At 42.0% G+C, this 14,600-nt stretch overlaps 1 protein-coding gene across 7 annotated transcripts in view; it reads left to right on the forward strand.

The window, feature by feature from the left end:
* Window positions 1-6,002, forward strand: part of LOC307000411 (MSL complex subunit 3-like) — a 240,426-nt gene extending 234,424 nt beyond the window's left edge. For 4 of the 7 annotated variants that reach the window (XM_079615983.1, XM_079615984.1, XM_079615989.1 and 1 more), the window contains one exon: window positions 5,615-6,002. In XM_079615983.1, the coding sequence (XP_079472109.1) occupies window positions 5,615-5,714 (100 nt within the window). In that variant the 3' untranslated portion in view covers window positions 5,715-6,002. Of the gene's footprint in view, window positions 1-1,101; window positions 1,188-5,614 lie in introns of all 7 variants that reach the window. The other 3 variants (XM_079615982.1, XM_079615987.1, XM_079615988.1) reach the window with 1 other exon arrangement.
* Window positions 6,003-14,600: the final 8,598 nt, after the last annotated feature.

Raw genomic sequence — 14,600 nt, forward strand, 5'->3', positions numbered from 1 at the left:
CGCCAGAACCTGCGCAGAATTCACTTTATAAATCCCACTCAGCGGAAGATTGTGCCCACATGCGTCTCCCCGAAATAACCATATATGGAGCTTACAACGCCTAGTTTCACTATGCATATCCTCATCTGCATATCATTTGAGTGTTTAGAGTTGGATTGTACCATAATGTGCTGGAGATGCTGCTGAAATGTTTGATGGTTGATGGCCTCCCTGTTTCTGTTTCAAACCTGCCAGTTTGTAATTATAATGGACACCATTTTTATTCATTACTCCATGAAATTTCTATTTTAAAATCAGTATCTTTATTTTATTTGTATTTTTAATTCGTTATACCTGCCCAGGGACTACAGGTGGAAATTAGCAATTGCTGCTATAACCTGGCCCAAGACATATTTTCTTGCTTGACAAGTTTAATGTTTATTTGTGCATAAATAAATAATTTCCAAATTCCAAAAATAAATAATTTCCAATTCCAATTTGCATATGATTATTCATCCACGTGATAACATGTTTAACGGTACAAGACATTAGGAAAATATGAAATACGGATGTGCCGTCACATTACATTAATACAAATAATTTAGTAGCCTATCCTTGCCTTGTTTTTGAATAAATAAATCAAATAGTGTAAAATACATTTCAGATAAAGTTTTTCTCAATCTTTTCCACTGACCAAATTGTATTTTTAATTGATTTATATTTCTAATGGAAACAGATCGACCTTGTTGTGCATTATATTTGCACAATCTGCTATTATCTTGATAAGCAATTATCTCTGTAGCTAAAACATTAAAACACAGCATGCCAAAGGAAAAGTGTTCAAAAGCATTGCATCCACAACAAATATTTATAGGCTATTTATATATATATTTTAACTTTTCAGTAAATTTCATGTAGCTAGTTTAAGTGTTTAACTCCATTAATGAGAATGTCATATTTAATTTGAATGTTTATATCAGAAGTAAAAATCATTAATCATTAATCATTATCATTATAATCATAGTTTAAATCATTATTTTATTTAAACTGTTATTGTGAACATGCCTATTTATGATTAGGACTCAAAATGAAGATTTACAGTTTTACTTCATCTGCCGTTAGATATGCGTCAGTTTCCCTAAAAGGCCCGACGCGCTCGCTGGCGCGGACATTTAAGGTGTGGATATTTGCTTCAAGTGATAGGCTTGGTGAGTGAAATTATATTCTAATTATATGTCTGTATATGTATAATTTATTCGAATAATTTAGATTTTCTGTCTAAAAGTGACCAAAAACAAAAAGACATTTAACACCAGCTCATCATCCCTTTGTCTCCAGATTGTGCGTACGCATGGCTCAAAGTTTGCTTAAAGGTGCGCACATTCTCCCGTCAAGTTTGTTTTTTATAGATCACAACCTTTGCGTGGGAACTGGCGTTCGTACGTTTCCAGCCCTGTTTTGTGCGTACGTATGCTTTATAAATGAGACCCCTGGTCTGTAAACACTGCATCACTGGTAAAGAGGGCACAGCAGCGGATGTACTTCCTATGGAGGATGAGAAGAGCCCATCTGCCCCCACCTATCCTCACCACATTTTACAGAAGCACTATAGAGAGCATCTTGACCAGCTGTATCTCAGTGTGGTGTGGAGGCTGTAGTGCCTCTGACTGGAAGGATGTGAGAAGAGTGGTGAGGACAGCAGAGAGAATCATCTGCACCTCTCTCCCCTCCATTCAGGACATTGCAGAGAACCGCTGTGCATTTCGTGCCAGGAAAATTAGCAGGGACCCCTCTCACCCCCATTACGGTCTGTTTATTCTGCTGGCCTCTAGAAAGAGGTTCCGCAGCATGCGGTGTCGGACCTCCAGGTTTTATAACAGCTTTGTCCCCCAAGCCATCAGACTGTTGAACACTTATAAAAAATAATTAGTGCTGCTGGTCTTACACTAGACTGCTGTCATATATTTAGATAGATATTTAGATATTTAATTATCTAAATTTAATTACCGTAATGGGTCGGTGCTGAGAGGATCGGGCGGCAGTCGAAGGCCCCAACAAACCCGATCCCTGGACACGGAAACTAGTTCTAGAGACGTGGAACGTCACCTCGCTGGTGGGGAAGGAGCCTGAGATTGTGCGTGAGGTTGAGAGGTTCCAACTAGAGATAGTTGGAATCACCTCTACGCGCGGCTTGGGCTCTGGAACCACACTCCTTGAGAGAGGATGGAGTCTTCACCACTCTGGAGTTGCCCATGGTGAGAGGCGGCGGGCTGGTGTGGGTTTGTTTATAGCCCCCCAGCTCAGCCGCCATGTATTGGAGTTTACCCCGGTGAACGAGAGGGTTGTTTCCCTGCGCCTACGGGTCGGGGATAGGTCTCTTACTGTCGTGTGTGCCTACGGGCCAAACGGCAGTGCAGAGTACCCGGCCTTCTTGGAGTCTCTGGGAGGGGTGCTGGAAAGTACTCCAACTGGAGACTCCATCGTTCTACTGGGGGACTTCAACGCCCACATGGGCAACGACAGTGTTACCTGGAGGGGCGTGATTGGGAGGAACGGCCCCCCTGATCTGAACCCGAGCGGTGTTCAGTTATTAGACTTCTGTTCTAGTTACTGTTTGTCCATAACAAACACCATGTTCAAGCATAAGGGTGTCCATCAGTACACGTGGCACTAGGACACCCTAGGCCGTAGGTCGATGATCGACTTTGTGGACGTTTCATCTGACCTGTGGCCGTGTATCTTGGACACTCTGGTAAAGAGAGGGGCGGAGCTGTCAACTGATCACCACCTGGTGGTGAGTTGGATCCGATGGCGGAGGAGGAAGCTGGACAGACTTGGCAGACCCAAGCATACTGTAAGGGTCTGCTGGGAACGTTTGGCCGAGTCTCCTGTCAGAGAGATCTTCAACTCCAAACTCCGGCGGAGCTTTGACCGGATCCCGAGGGAGGCTGGAGATATTGAGTCCGAGTGGACCATGTTTTCCACCTCCATTGTCAAAGCGGCCGCTCGGAGCTGTGGCCGTAAGGTCTCCGGTGCCTGTCGAGGCGGCAATCCCCGAACCCGGTGGTGGACACCGGAAGTAAAGGATGCCGTCAAGCTGAAGAAGGGGACCTATCGGGCCTGGTTGGCTTGTGGGACTTCTGAGGCAGCTGACGGGTACCGGCAGGCCAAGCGAACTGCCTGGTTGTGGAGGCAAAAACTCAGGCCTGGGAGGAGTTCGATGAAAAGGACTATCGGCTGGCCTTGAAGAGATTCTGGCAAACCGTCCGGCGCCTCAGGAGAGGGAAGCAGTGCCCTACCACCGCTGTCTACAGTGGAGGTGAGCAGCTGTTGACCTCAACTGGGGATGTCGTCGAACGGTGGAAGGAATACTTCGAGGATCTCCTCAATCCCGCCGTCACGTCTTCCAGGAAGCAGAGGCTGAGGGCTCAGAGGTGGACTCGTCCATCACCCAACCTGAAGTCACGAGGTAGTCAAGAAACTCCTTGGTGGCAAGGCACCGGGGGTGGATGAGATCCGCCCCGAGTACCTCAAGTCTCTGGATGTTGTGGGGCTGTCTTGGCTGACACGCCTCTGCAGCATCACGTGGCAGTCGGGGACAGTGCCTCTGGGATGGCAGACCGGGGTGGTGGTCCCTCTTTTTAAGAAGGGGGACCGGAGAGTGTGTTCCAACTACATGGGGATAACACTTCTCAGCCTCCCTGGGAAAGTCTATGCCAGGGTACTGGAGAGGAGAATACGGCCGATAGTAGAACCTCGGATTCAGGAGGAACAGTGCGGTTTTCGTCCAGGCCGTGGAACACTGGACCAGCTCTATACCCTCTACAGGGTGCTGGAGGGTTCATGAGAGTTTGCCCAACCAATCCACATGTGCTTTGTGGATTTGGAGAAGGCATTCGACTGTGTCCCTCGTGGCGGCCTGTGGAGGGTGCTCCGGGAGTATGGGGTCCGGGGTCCTTTGCTAAGGGCTGTCCGGTCCTTGTAATGCTTGGTTCGCATTGCCGGCAGTAAGTCACACTTCTTCCCGGTGCATGTTGGACTCCGGCAGGGCTGCCTTTTGTCGCCGGTTCGGTTCATAATTTTCATGGACAGAATTTCTAGGCGCAGCCAGGGGCCGGAGGGTGTCGGGTTTGGGAACAACACGATTTCGTCTCTGCTCTTTGCAGATGATGTTGTTGTGTTGGCCCCTTCAGACCAGGACCTTCAGCATGCACTAGGACTGTTTGCAGCCGAGTGTGAAGCGGCTGGGATGAGAATCAGCACCTCCAAATCCGAGGCCATGGTCCTCAGTCGGAAAAAGGTGGCTTGCCTACTTCAGGTGGAGAATTCCTGCCTCAAGTGGAGGAGTTTAAGTATCTTGGGGTTTTTTTCACGAGTGAGGGAAGGATGGAACAGGACATTGACTGACGGATCGGTGCAGCTTCTGCAGTAATCCGGTCGATGTACCGGTCTGTCGTGGTGAAGAAAGCGGCGAAGCTCTCGATTTACCGGTCAATCTACGTTCCTACTCTCACCTATGGTCGTGAGCTTTTGGTCATGACCGAAAGGACAAGATCCCGGATACAGGCGGCCGAAATGAGCTTTCTCCGCAGGGTGACTGGGCGATCGCTTAGAGATAGGGTGAGAATCTCAGAGTAGAGCCGCTGCTCCTCCACATCGAGAGGGGTCAGCTGAGGTGGCTCGGGCATCTGTTCCGGATGCCTCCTGGACGCCTTCCCGGGAAGGAGTTCAGAGCGCGTCCCACCGGGAGGAGACCCCGGGGAAGACCTAGGACTCGCTGGAGAGACTATGTCTCCCGGCTGGCCTGGGAACGCCTCGGTGTCCCCCCGGAAGCTAGAGGAAGTGGCTAGGGAGAGGGAAGTCTGGGCATCTCTGCTTAGACTGCTGCCCCTGCGACCCAGAAGCGGAAGAAGGGTTTATTATAATCGGTTTAAATAATTTTTGTATGAACATTTACACTGCATTGAAACTGTAAAAACTGTGGCCTATGCAAACGAAATTTCCTTCTGTATACACTTGTTGTATTCTGAATGATAATAAAGTCTGTCAAGTCAAGAATACCATGAATGACAAAGGAATAAAGTGCATAATATACAAGTGATTAAGTTGTGTGTGCATGGCTATGGAAGAGTTACTTTATCCTATGGAAAGATAAACTTAAGGTAAAGAACCTTATTATGCATCAAACTAATGAATGAAAGGTTATTTGCTAATAACTATTATCAGCTATATTACCTCTAATGTAAATTAGAAAATCATATACTGATAATATGCAACAACTTTCTCTGGAAAAAGGTTTGATAAAGTGATACCAAAAAGCATTGACCGTGAAGATCTGTTGGATCACCAAAGGGTCCTAAAATCTTGAACACACAGATGAGGCCCTGAGTTAGGTCCTTAACAACCTGGAACACTCAAAAGAAGGAAACTTGAAGGAAAGGTTTGCTCTCCTGAGCTTACAACTTGCACATGTCTGTTTGTCTTCTGCCTCCCTGAGACCCAGAACATGGTTGATCTGTTACGGTCTCACCCATGCTCACCTGACCACAAGTTATTTTGTTCTCAGCTTTAAACTGTTATTATTAGTAGCAGTAGTGGTATTATCGAGTTTACATATTTTGCTTCCTTTTTTCAGGTTTTTGGCAGAGTTTCATGAGGACTTCTTTCCGGAGTCGTCTTATGTGTCTGCAACTGAAGCCCATTACTGCATGAAGCAACCACGCTCAGTCTTCTAAAGATCCCTTGGGGAGAGAGTTTCTTCTGTACTGTGCTCCCCTGAACTTCTGGTCCACCCCTGATACTGAATGTTGAGCCTTTTTTCTTTCTACTTGCAAATCCTAACAATTTCTCCGGAGTGTTTCCTCTGATCCATTTTTACCTGTTCAGTTGATTTATAGCAAAGCTTTCTTGACAATCTTTTTTTTTTTTTCTTATAAAGCATTTTGAATTCACTCTCACAAAAGTGTTCATTGATTTTAATGCTATATGAAGCCACCAGTACATCGTGTGTTCTTGATTTTTTTTCTATCTATAACTAAACAATTGATTACTTTGCCCTAGTCTTCCTTATTTTGCTGCAGCTGTCTTCTATCTTTTGCTTTACCTCTCCTCCGTCTGAATGTGCTTAAACAAGCAACTTTACAAAACCAACATAAGATGTTTATTACATTTCTCCATTTTTGCCACACAGAATTGTTGTAGTAACGTTGTTATAAATTATATATAATTCTTTGAATTATGAACTTGAATGACAACAATGCAATTATCAGTGATCACACTCAAAATGATATGATATTTTCTTTATGTAAATTAATCTGTATAAAGTTCTTATTATTAAAAGTTTTAATTTCTTTTGTGTGAAAATATGATAAGGCTGGGTTTAATCAATATAGAGGGTTTTCATTTTAAATGATTAAGTTGATTATTCCCATGTTTTTCTCTTTCTGTGTATTTGTTTTCCATAGTGTCTTATAGATTATCTGTCAACGTCACTTGGTGCTTAATTTCTGTTTATTAACCAATACATTATTCAAACGTTTGTTTACAGTGTTTAAAAGACCTCTATACTAGTCATTGTTGTAAGAAAAATACTGCTGTGTTTCTGATTTCACTGGCATTCATTTCAAACCTTGAAAATCTCACAGGTAAACTACTTGTCCAAACCAGCTGAATGAACAAACTCTTTACGGAGCGTAGATAAAGGTATCCAAGGTAACTCAAAATTTAAAAAGGACAAAAGATCCGCACATGAAAAATAGGCCAAACTAGTCTAATTTATTATCCAGAGGCCCCAAATAAAGTGCAAGGTGCGAAAAACGTTTTCGAGTTCAACCCTTCATCAGTGGCATGTGTTTCCAAGCATACCCAGAGGAAAAATGTATTGCTCAGTGGTTGCTTTTCCTAAGCTCAGGAGACTTAGTTGTGATTCTTATGTATCTTTCATTTTAGTATCAACAACATTTCAGATGTTTCTCCTAAAATCCCTTAGGAGAAATAAAAAAAGACACAAATGAGACATGTATATGCAATAATTCAATTCAATTCAATTCAAGTTTATTTGTATAGCGCTTTTCACAATACACATTGTTTCAAAGCAGCTTTACAGAAAATGCATTTCAAAAATATACATACAAAAATACAGTTAGTTAATCATGAAATTTAGGGCATAACATATCGCCGGCGTTGGGTCGTCTCTTCACAGGCGTCGAGTCGTCTCATCACAGGCGTTGGGGCATCTGAAGTCTCCATGAGAGGCTGGATACTAACTGGAGCTGACAAACTCTATTTGAGTTATCTCGGGACAGGCGTCCCGAGATAACAACAAAAAAGGCAGATGGGAAATAATTAGCGTAGCTGCTGTTCTTAATATGAATGCATTTGATCTGATTTAACTGTAGTATAAAAGGTATGAGATGCATCATGTGAATGCTTGGCTAAAGAGATGCGTCTTTAATCTAGTTTTAAACTGGGAGAGCGAGTCTGAGCCTCGGACAGTATCAGGAAGGCTATTCCAGAGTTTAGGAGCTAGATGTGAAAACGCCCTCCCTCCTTTAGTGGACTTAGATATCCTAGGTACGACCAGAAGCCTCGAATTTAGCGATCTTAAAGAGCGCGATGGAATATATGGCGATAGAAGATCTCTTAAATACACAGGAGCTAAACCATTTAGGGCTTTATAGGTCAGTAACAATACTTTGTAATTGATACGGAACTTAATAGGTAACCAGTGTAGAGATTATAAAATTGGTGTTATATGATCATATTTTCTTGACCTAGTAAGAACTCTAGCAGCTGCATTTTGGACTAACTGTAGCTTGTTTACTGAGGATGCAGGACAACCAGCTAATAGAGCATTACAGTAATCTAGTCTCGAGGTCATGAATGCATGAACTAACTTTTCTGCATCAGAAACTGATAGCATATTACGTAGCTTAGCAATGTTTCTAAGGTGGAAAAAGGCTGTTCTTGTGACATTTGAAATATGATTTTCAAAAGACAAGTTGCGGTCTAGTATAACACCCAGGTCTTTTACTGTAGAGGATAAAGTAACAGGACGTCCATCTAGATTAAGGTTGTATTGTAAGAGGTTTTGTGGGCAGTTTTTTGGACCAATCAGTAATGCCTCCGTTTTATCTGAATTTAATAGAAGAAAATTACACGTCATCCAATATTTTATATCTTTAACACACTCTGTCATTTTAGATAATTTAGTGTTATCATCTGGTCTAGATGAAATATATAATTGAGTGTCATCAGCATAACAGTGGAAACTTATTCCATGTTTTCTTATAATATTACCAAGTGGCAGCATATAAATTGAGAATAGCAGGGGGCCTAATACAGATCCCTGTGGCACTCCATAATTTACTGACGTTATCTTTGATTTTTCCCCATTTAAATGGACAAAATGGTAACGGTCTGATAGGTACGATCTAAACCAGCTTAATGCCTGTCCCTGAACACCAGTGTAATTTTGAAGTCGATCTAAGAGTATTTTATGATCTATAGTGTCAAACGCAGCACTAAGATCGAGTAAAACTAGTATTGAGATACAGCCTTGGTCAGAAGCTAAAAGTAAATCATTTGTAATTTTAACCAGCGCAGTTTCTGTGCTATGATGTGGCCTGAATCCTGACTGAAACTTTTCATAGATATCGTTTTCTTGCAAGAAAGAGCACAATTGAGCGGACACAACTTTTTCTAGTATTTTAGACATAAATGGAAGATTTGAAATGGGTCTGTAATTTGCTAGGTTATTTGGATCTAATTGTGGTTTCTTAATAAGAGGTTTTATAACTGCCAGCTTGAATGTTTTTGGAACATGTCCTAAAGATAGAGACGAGTTAATAATATTGAGAAGAGGCTCTTCCACTACAGGTAACACTTCTTTCAGTAGTTTAGCGGGTATTGGATCTAATAAACATGTTGTTGGTTTAGATGCAGTGATAAGTTTATTTAGCTCTTCCTGTCCTATAGTTGTAAAGCGCTGTAGTTGTTCTTGAGGGGCGATAATTGAGGCTGAATCATAAGACGCTGTCAAAGATTGTACATTTACAATTGTGTTTCTGATGCTTTCTATTTTCTCAGTGAAGAAATTCATGAAATCATTACTATTAAAATGTAACGGAATATTTTGTTCAGGTGATGTCTGTTTATTTGTTAATCTAGCCACGGTGTTAAATAAAAACCTTGGATTGTTTTGGTTATTTTCTATTAGTTTGCGTAGATGCTCAGACCTGGCTGATTTTAGAGCCTTTTTATAACGTGACATACTGTCTTTCCACGCGATTCTAAAGACCTCTAAATTAGTTTGTTTCCATTTGCGCTCTAAGTTACGAGTTTCTCTCTTGATAACATGCGTAGCACTGTTGTACCATGGTGCTTTAGTTTTCTCTCTAACCTTTTTTAATCTAATTGGTGCAACAGTTTCTAATGTACTAGAGAAAATGGTGCTCATACTGCTAGTCATTTCCTCTAGTTCCTCTGTTTGTTTGGGTTCACTGAGGAGCGGAGATAGATCAGGTAAGCTATTCAAGAATCTATCTATAGTGGTTGGAAGGATTGTTCTGCCTGGTCGATAACGTGGCGCAACATGACACATTTCAGCCGTACGTAGTATGCAAGTTACCATGTAATGATCAGTGATATCATCACTTTGCGGTATAATATCTATATCGGTTGGATCGGTTCCATATGATATAATTAAATCTAGAGTATGATTAAGACGATGAGTGGGACCACTAACGTTTTGCTTGACCCCAAAGGAGTTTAATAAATCTGTAAACGCAGCTCCTAACGCATCATTTGTGTTATCAACGTGTATGTTGAAATCTCCAACAATTATTGCCTTATCGGCATTGACCAATAGATCTGAGAGAAAATCTGCAAACTCTTTTAGGAAATCAGCGTAAGGCCCTGGCGGTCTATATACGGTAGCCAAGGCTAGAGATAATAGGGATTTCTTTCTTACATCTAGGAGCGTAACATTTAGAACAAGTACTTCAAACGAATTAAACCTGTGGCCTGTTTTCTGAGTAACATTAAGAATATCTCTATAGATTGTTGCAACACCGCCGCCACGACCAATCAGACGGGGCTCATGCTTATAACCGTATCCTGGTGGAGTGGACTCATTAAGACCGAAATAATCATTTGGTTTAAGCCAGGTTTCAGTAAGGCAGAGTACATCTAAGCTATTATCAGTGACCATTTCATTTACAATAACCGCCTTAGGTGTAAGCGATCTAATGTTTAGAAGACCTAGCTTTAGAAATTGTTTTTGTTCACTAATATTGAGATTTTCTGGTTTAATCACAATTAGATTTTTCTTAGATCCTGCAGTAGATTTATTGTTTGGCCTCACTAAACGAGGAATAGACACAGTTTCTATATAGTGTTCTACACTGGTACTTATATCAATTAATTTGGGACAGCAAAGAATGTGATTTGGACTTTGACTTACTAGTCATATGGTGTGTAACGTCTTGGAGATGTTGTCCGACAGAACAGCCGCTCCGATTCTGCTGGGGTGCAGGCCATCAGCACGGTAGAGCCTAGGTCGCTCCCAAAACAGATTCCAATTATTTACAAAGAGCAGTCTCTGTTCATTACACCATGACATCAACCATTCATTTAGTGCAAACAATCTACTGAACCTTTCTTGTCCTTGTCGGTACGTGGGAAGCGGTCCAGACACGACGATCTTTGCTTCAGGCGATGTTCTGCGTACCGTCTCGATCAGGCTCCTGTAGTCCCTCTTCAGAACCTCCGTCTGCCGCAGCCTGATGTCGTTCACCCCCGCGTGCAGCACGACAGCTCCGACGCGCTCGTCACCGTTCAGGATCTCGGGGACCTGCGCAGCGACATCGAGAACACGAGCACCAGGAAAGCAGTGAGTGCGCACCATACCTTTACCTGAGGTAGCGCGGACATTCCGGACCATGGAACTGCCGATGATCACAGCGTCGTCGCGTTCCGTCTCGCGAAGAGGGGAGAAGCGGTTCCGGGTGGAGATCTCGAAGACCGGGAGGGGCGGAGAGGTCCTTGCTCTGGTCCTGGCTCGTGTCTTCCGCTGTGGCATCATCCAGGGTCCATGGTGCTGTGTCGGTGTCGGGGTAAACGAAACCAGGGGTGCTCGGGTCCTGTGCAGAGAAATACACGGAGTAGAGGAGGCCGGAGTCGAAAAGTTACTAACCACTGACTTGTGAGCATCGGCGCGTGATGCTTCAAGCGCTGATCGTCGGTCTCGCAGCTCGGCCTGCCTCCCCAGCAGATCACGGATCTGCTTCTCCACGGACTCCAGCTCCAACCGCACCGAATGCAGCTCAAACGTGTCCTCACCTGCACTCAGAGGTAGACACACATCCGATATATTCGCCATTATGACAGATGAACAATAAATTAGCAGTGATGCTACCAATATCACTACTAATTTAGGACTGAAATCATGGATAGAACCCGTATCCTTCCAGTGATTCGAGTGTAAATAAGACGGTTGATAGGCGAGACCACGCGTGCAAATGCTAGCGGGCTAACTTAACGTTAGAGATAGTAACGGAAGTTCGGAAAGTTGGATATAACCAGCGATATCAAAGCAATCCGATTGTTTTTTATAGAGAGTAACGTTAGTATCGGAGATATGTTCACATGCTCACAAACTAACAGTTAAGCAATTCGAAACACAAACTCCAAACACAACCAAAGCGGTTCGAACACAGACACAAACTTCAAACACAAACAAAGCGATTCAAAGCACAAACTCCAACACAAACAAAGCGATTTCAGTGATTCGAGTGTAAATAAGACGGTCGATAGGCGAGGCCATGCGTGCAATGCTAGCGGGCTATCGTTAGAGATAGTAACGGAAGTTCGGAAAGTTGGATATAACTAGCGATATCAAAGCAATCCGATTGTTTTTTATAGAGAGTAGTATCGGAGATATGTTCACACGCTCACAAACTAACGTTAACAGTTAAGCGATTCGAACACAAACTCCAAACACAACCAAAGCGGTTCGACCACAGACACAAACTTCAAACACAACAAGCGATTCGAAGCACAAGCACAAACACAAACTTCAAACACAACAAGCGATTCGAAGCACAAGCACAAACACAAACTTCAAACACAACAAGCGATTCGAAGCACAAGCACAAACACAAACTCCAACACAAACAGAGCAATCCGATTGTTTTTTATAGAGAGTAGTATCGGAGATATGTTCACACGCTGGAAAAATAGAAAATGCTCGTTTCTAAATTTCTAAATAAGACTTATATGACATGCAAGAAATATTTGAGAGAAAAATAGTCAAAACTGAGATTGTGGTAGAAGAAACATAGAACAACTTTTTATTGTCTTGCTGTATTTTTTTGCTCAGATGTTGCTCTTTTTAACTCTTTTTAACCTTTTAAAAATGTTTTAGTGTTTATCAAAGGGGTCCAAGACCCTAGGACTTTTGTCGCACTTGAACCACGAATACACAAAAAAATTAATAGATTCAAGTTGAAATTTAAAAAAGTAACAAATCCTTCCCTCGTGGGTCAATTTGACCCCCTAAGGAATTAATGGAATGCGAGGAATGCTTCAGTAAAAAACGTTCCTAGCAAGCATATAGTGCTGCTGACTTCAGTAACCCGGATGAGCCTGTGTTATCTGTTTTCAGCGGTTGTTATCTGGGATTATTCAACCCAGTCTCACGGCAGTTTGTGATATGGTCACGTAATTGAATCTATTGATTCGTGATACGGACACGTTTATTTCGCTATTTTCGTGATATCAGCAAGTTTTTTAAATGTATTTCAATGGGAAGCTTCTTTCGTGATCACAGCACTCTACCTATCTGTCTGCAGCAGAGAAGCTGTTTAATCAACATTTATTCACGAGATCTTATCATGGTTTATGTATTTCTTTTATATATATATATATATACATATATAATCTATATATATACACACACACATATGTATATATTTTAAAACTTTAAAACTCACTCTGGGATCTGTGATCCCATCCCCCAGTGAGTGCAAGAAGGTCTTGGTTACCATGACCACCATCAGATAAGTTGGTTTTATGGCTGTTAAAAAATGTGATCACGTGCTCAAGACAGAGACAATGTCGGAGACAGTAACAATCTTTAATGCAGGCTTTGCTGCATTAATCACAGATGACCTGGTCTATAAATGAACAATACATTCCAGAACCTTGTGTGTGATAATTTACTGTCTTGTGTAGTGTTTTTAATACTATTGTTTTCGATACTGTGTATTTTATGATTGAACCAACGGTCAAGGTAACCCCACCTGCATCGGGTCTCCTATCTAATTAATCCTCATTTAATGACTCACACGTTGGTATACATCACCTTCTCATAGAATGCAGTGTACAGTTGGTACTCAACCAGAATAATACTTTTACGGCGGCGGTAAAATTGCAGGGGTGTATTTGCTGCCTTTGACCGCTAAGAGGCGCTACAATCGCAGACTTTGAAAAATGTCAGTTTATTCTCTATTGCATAATCTGCCGCCGCGCCGCGGCTCATTGAGTGATTGGAATTTGGTAGCAGATCAATTCAAGTGAAACATGTAGTTAAACGAATTCATAACCACAATACTGAAATTAAATTCAATACATTTAATAAATAATGAAAACATTTCAACACAAAACATTGCAATGGAAAAATATTAGGATATATCAATGAGGCTTTGGAAGAGTATAAAACATAATATTAACAGCGGTCCGACGATAGCTCTGTGGACAACGCAACAACATGATCCTCACGGAGCTTCAAGCGATCCGAGATCGAATCTCATTGTAGCCTACATGCTGTTATGTTTTACCATTCTTGATGCTTAGATAGGTAACTGTTTATTAAAGTCAAGCATTTTGTTTAATTATCAATGGCACATTACAACATAAATTTGCTGCATTCCAGTAGAGCCGCTGCACTGACGATAAAACTGATGAAGGAAGATTGTCAGCCGATCGCGTCAGAAAATGAAAATGATGAAGCTAGTCTTTAATCTGATAAATTATTGTTTTGTGAATCATTCACGAAATTGAGATGACTCAATTGACTCAAATGATTCTTGACTCAAATGATTCTTGTTCGGCTCAGATGCACATGTTTTACTCACTTGCATTCAGTGTTACAACAGCATTTGTATTTTTTCGCATTTTTTCAAAATGACTCAAATACAAGGTAAAATGCATGTAGGAGGCAGAGATTTACAACTGATTTCATGGAACGTGAAAGGGCTTGGCAGTCCAGTCAAAAGGGGGAAAGTTTTTAAACACCTGAAATCTCTTTCTGCAGATATAATTTTTTTTACAAGAGACCCATATCAAAGCAGCTATGCAACATAGGTTGAAATGTAATTGGGTATCTCAGATATACCAATCGCCATTCACCTCGCATGCCCGTGGTGTGGCAATATTGTTTCGAAAAAATATCCCATTCCAGGTAACCTCTGTTAACAATGACCCTCTTGGTAGATATTTGTTGGTCTCTGGTACGATTAACTCGTTCTCATTAACCCTGCTTAATATATATGGTCCGAACACAGACGAGCCAAATTTTTTCAGAAAGGTTTTTGATCTGCTTCCAGACGATAGTGACTCAA

The sequence above is a fragment of the Phoxinus phoxinus genome (genome assembly GCF_949152265.1).
Source record: "Phoxinus phoxinus genome assembly, chromosome: 6".
Taxonomy (NCBI): domain Eukaryota; kingdom Metazoa; phylum Chordata; class Actinopteri; order Cypriniformes; family Leuciscidae; genus Phoxinus; species Phoxinus phoxinus.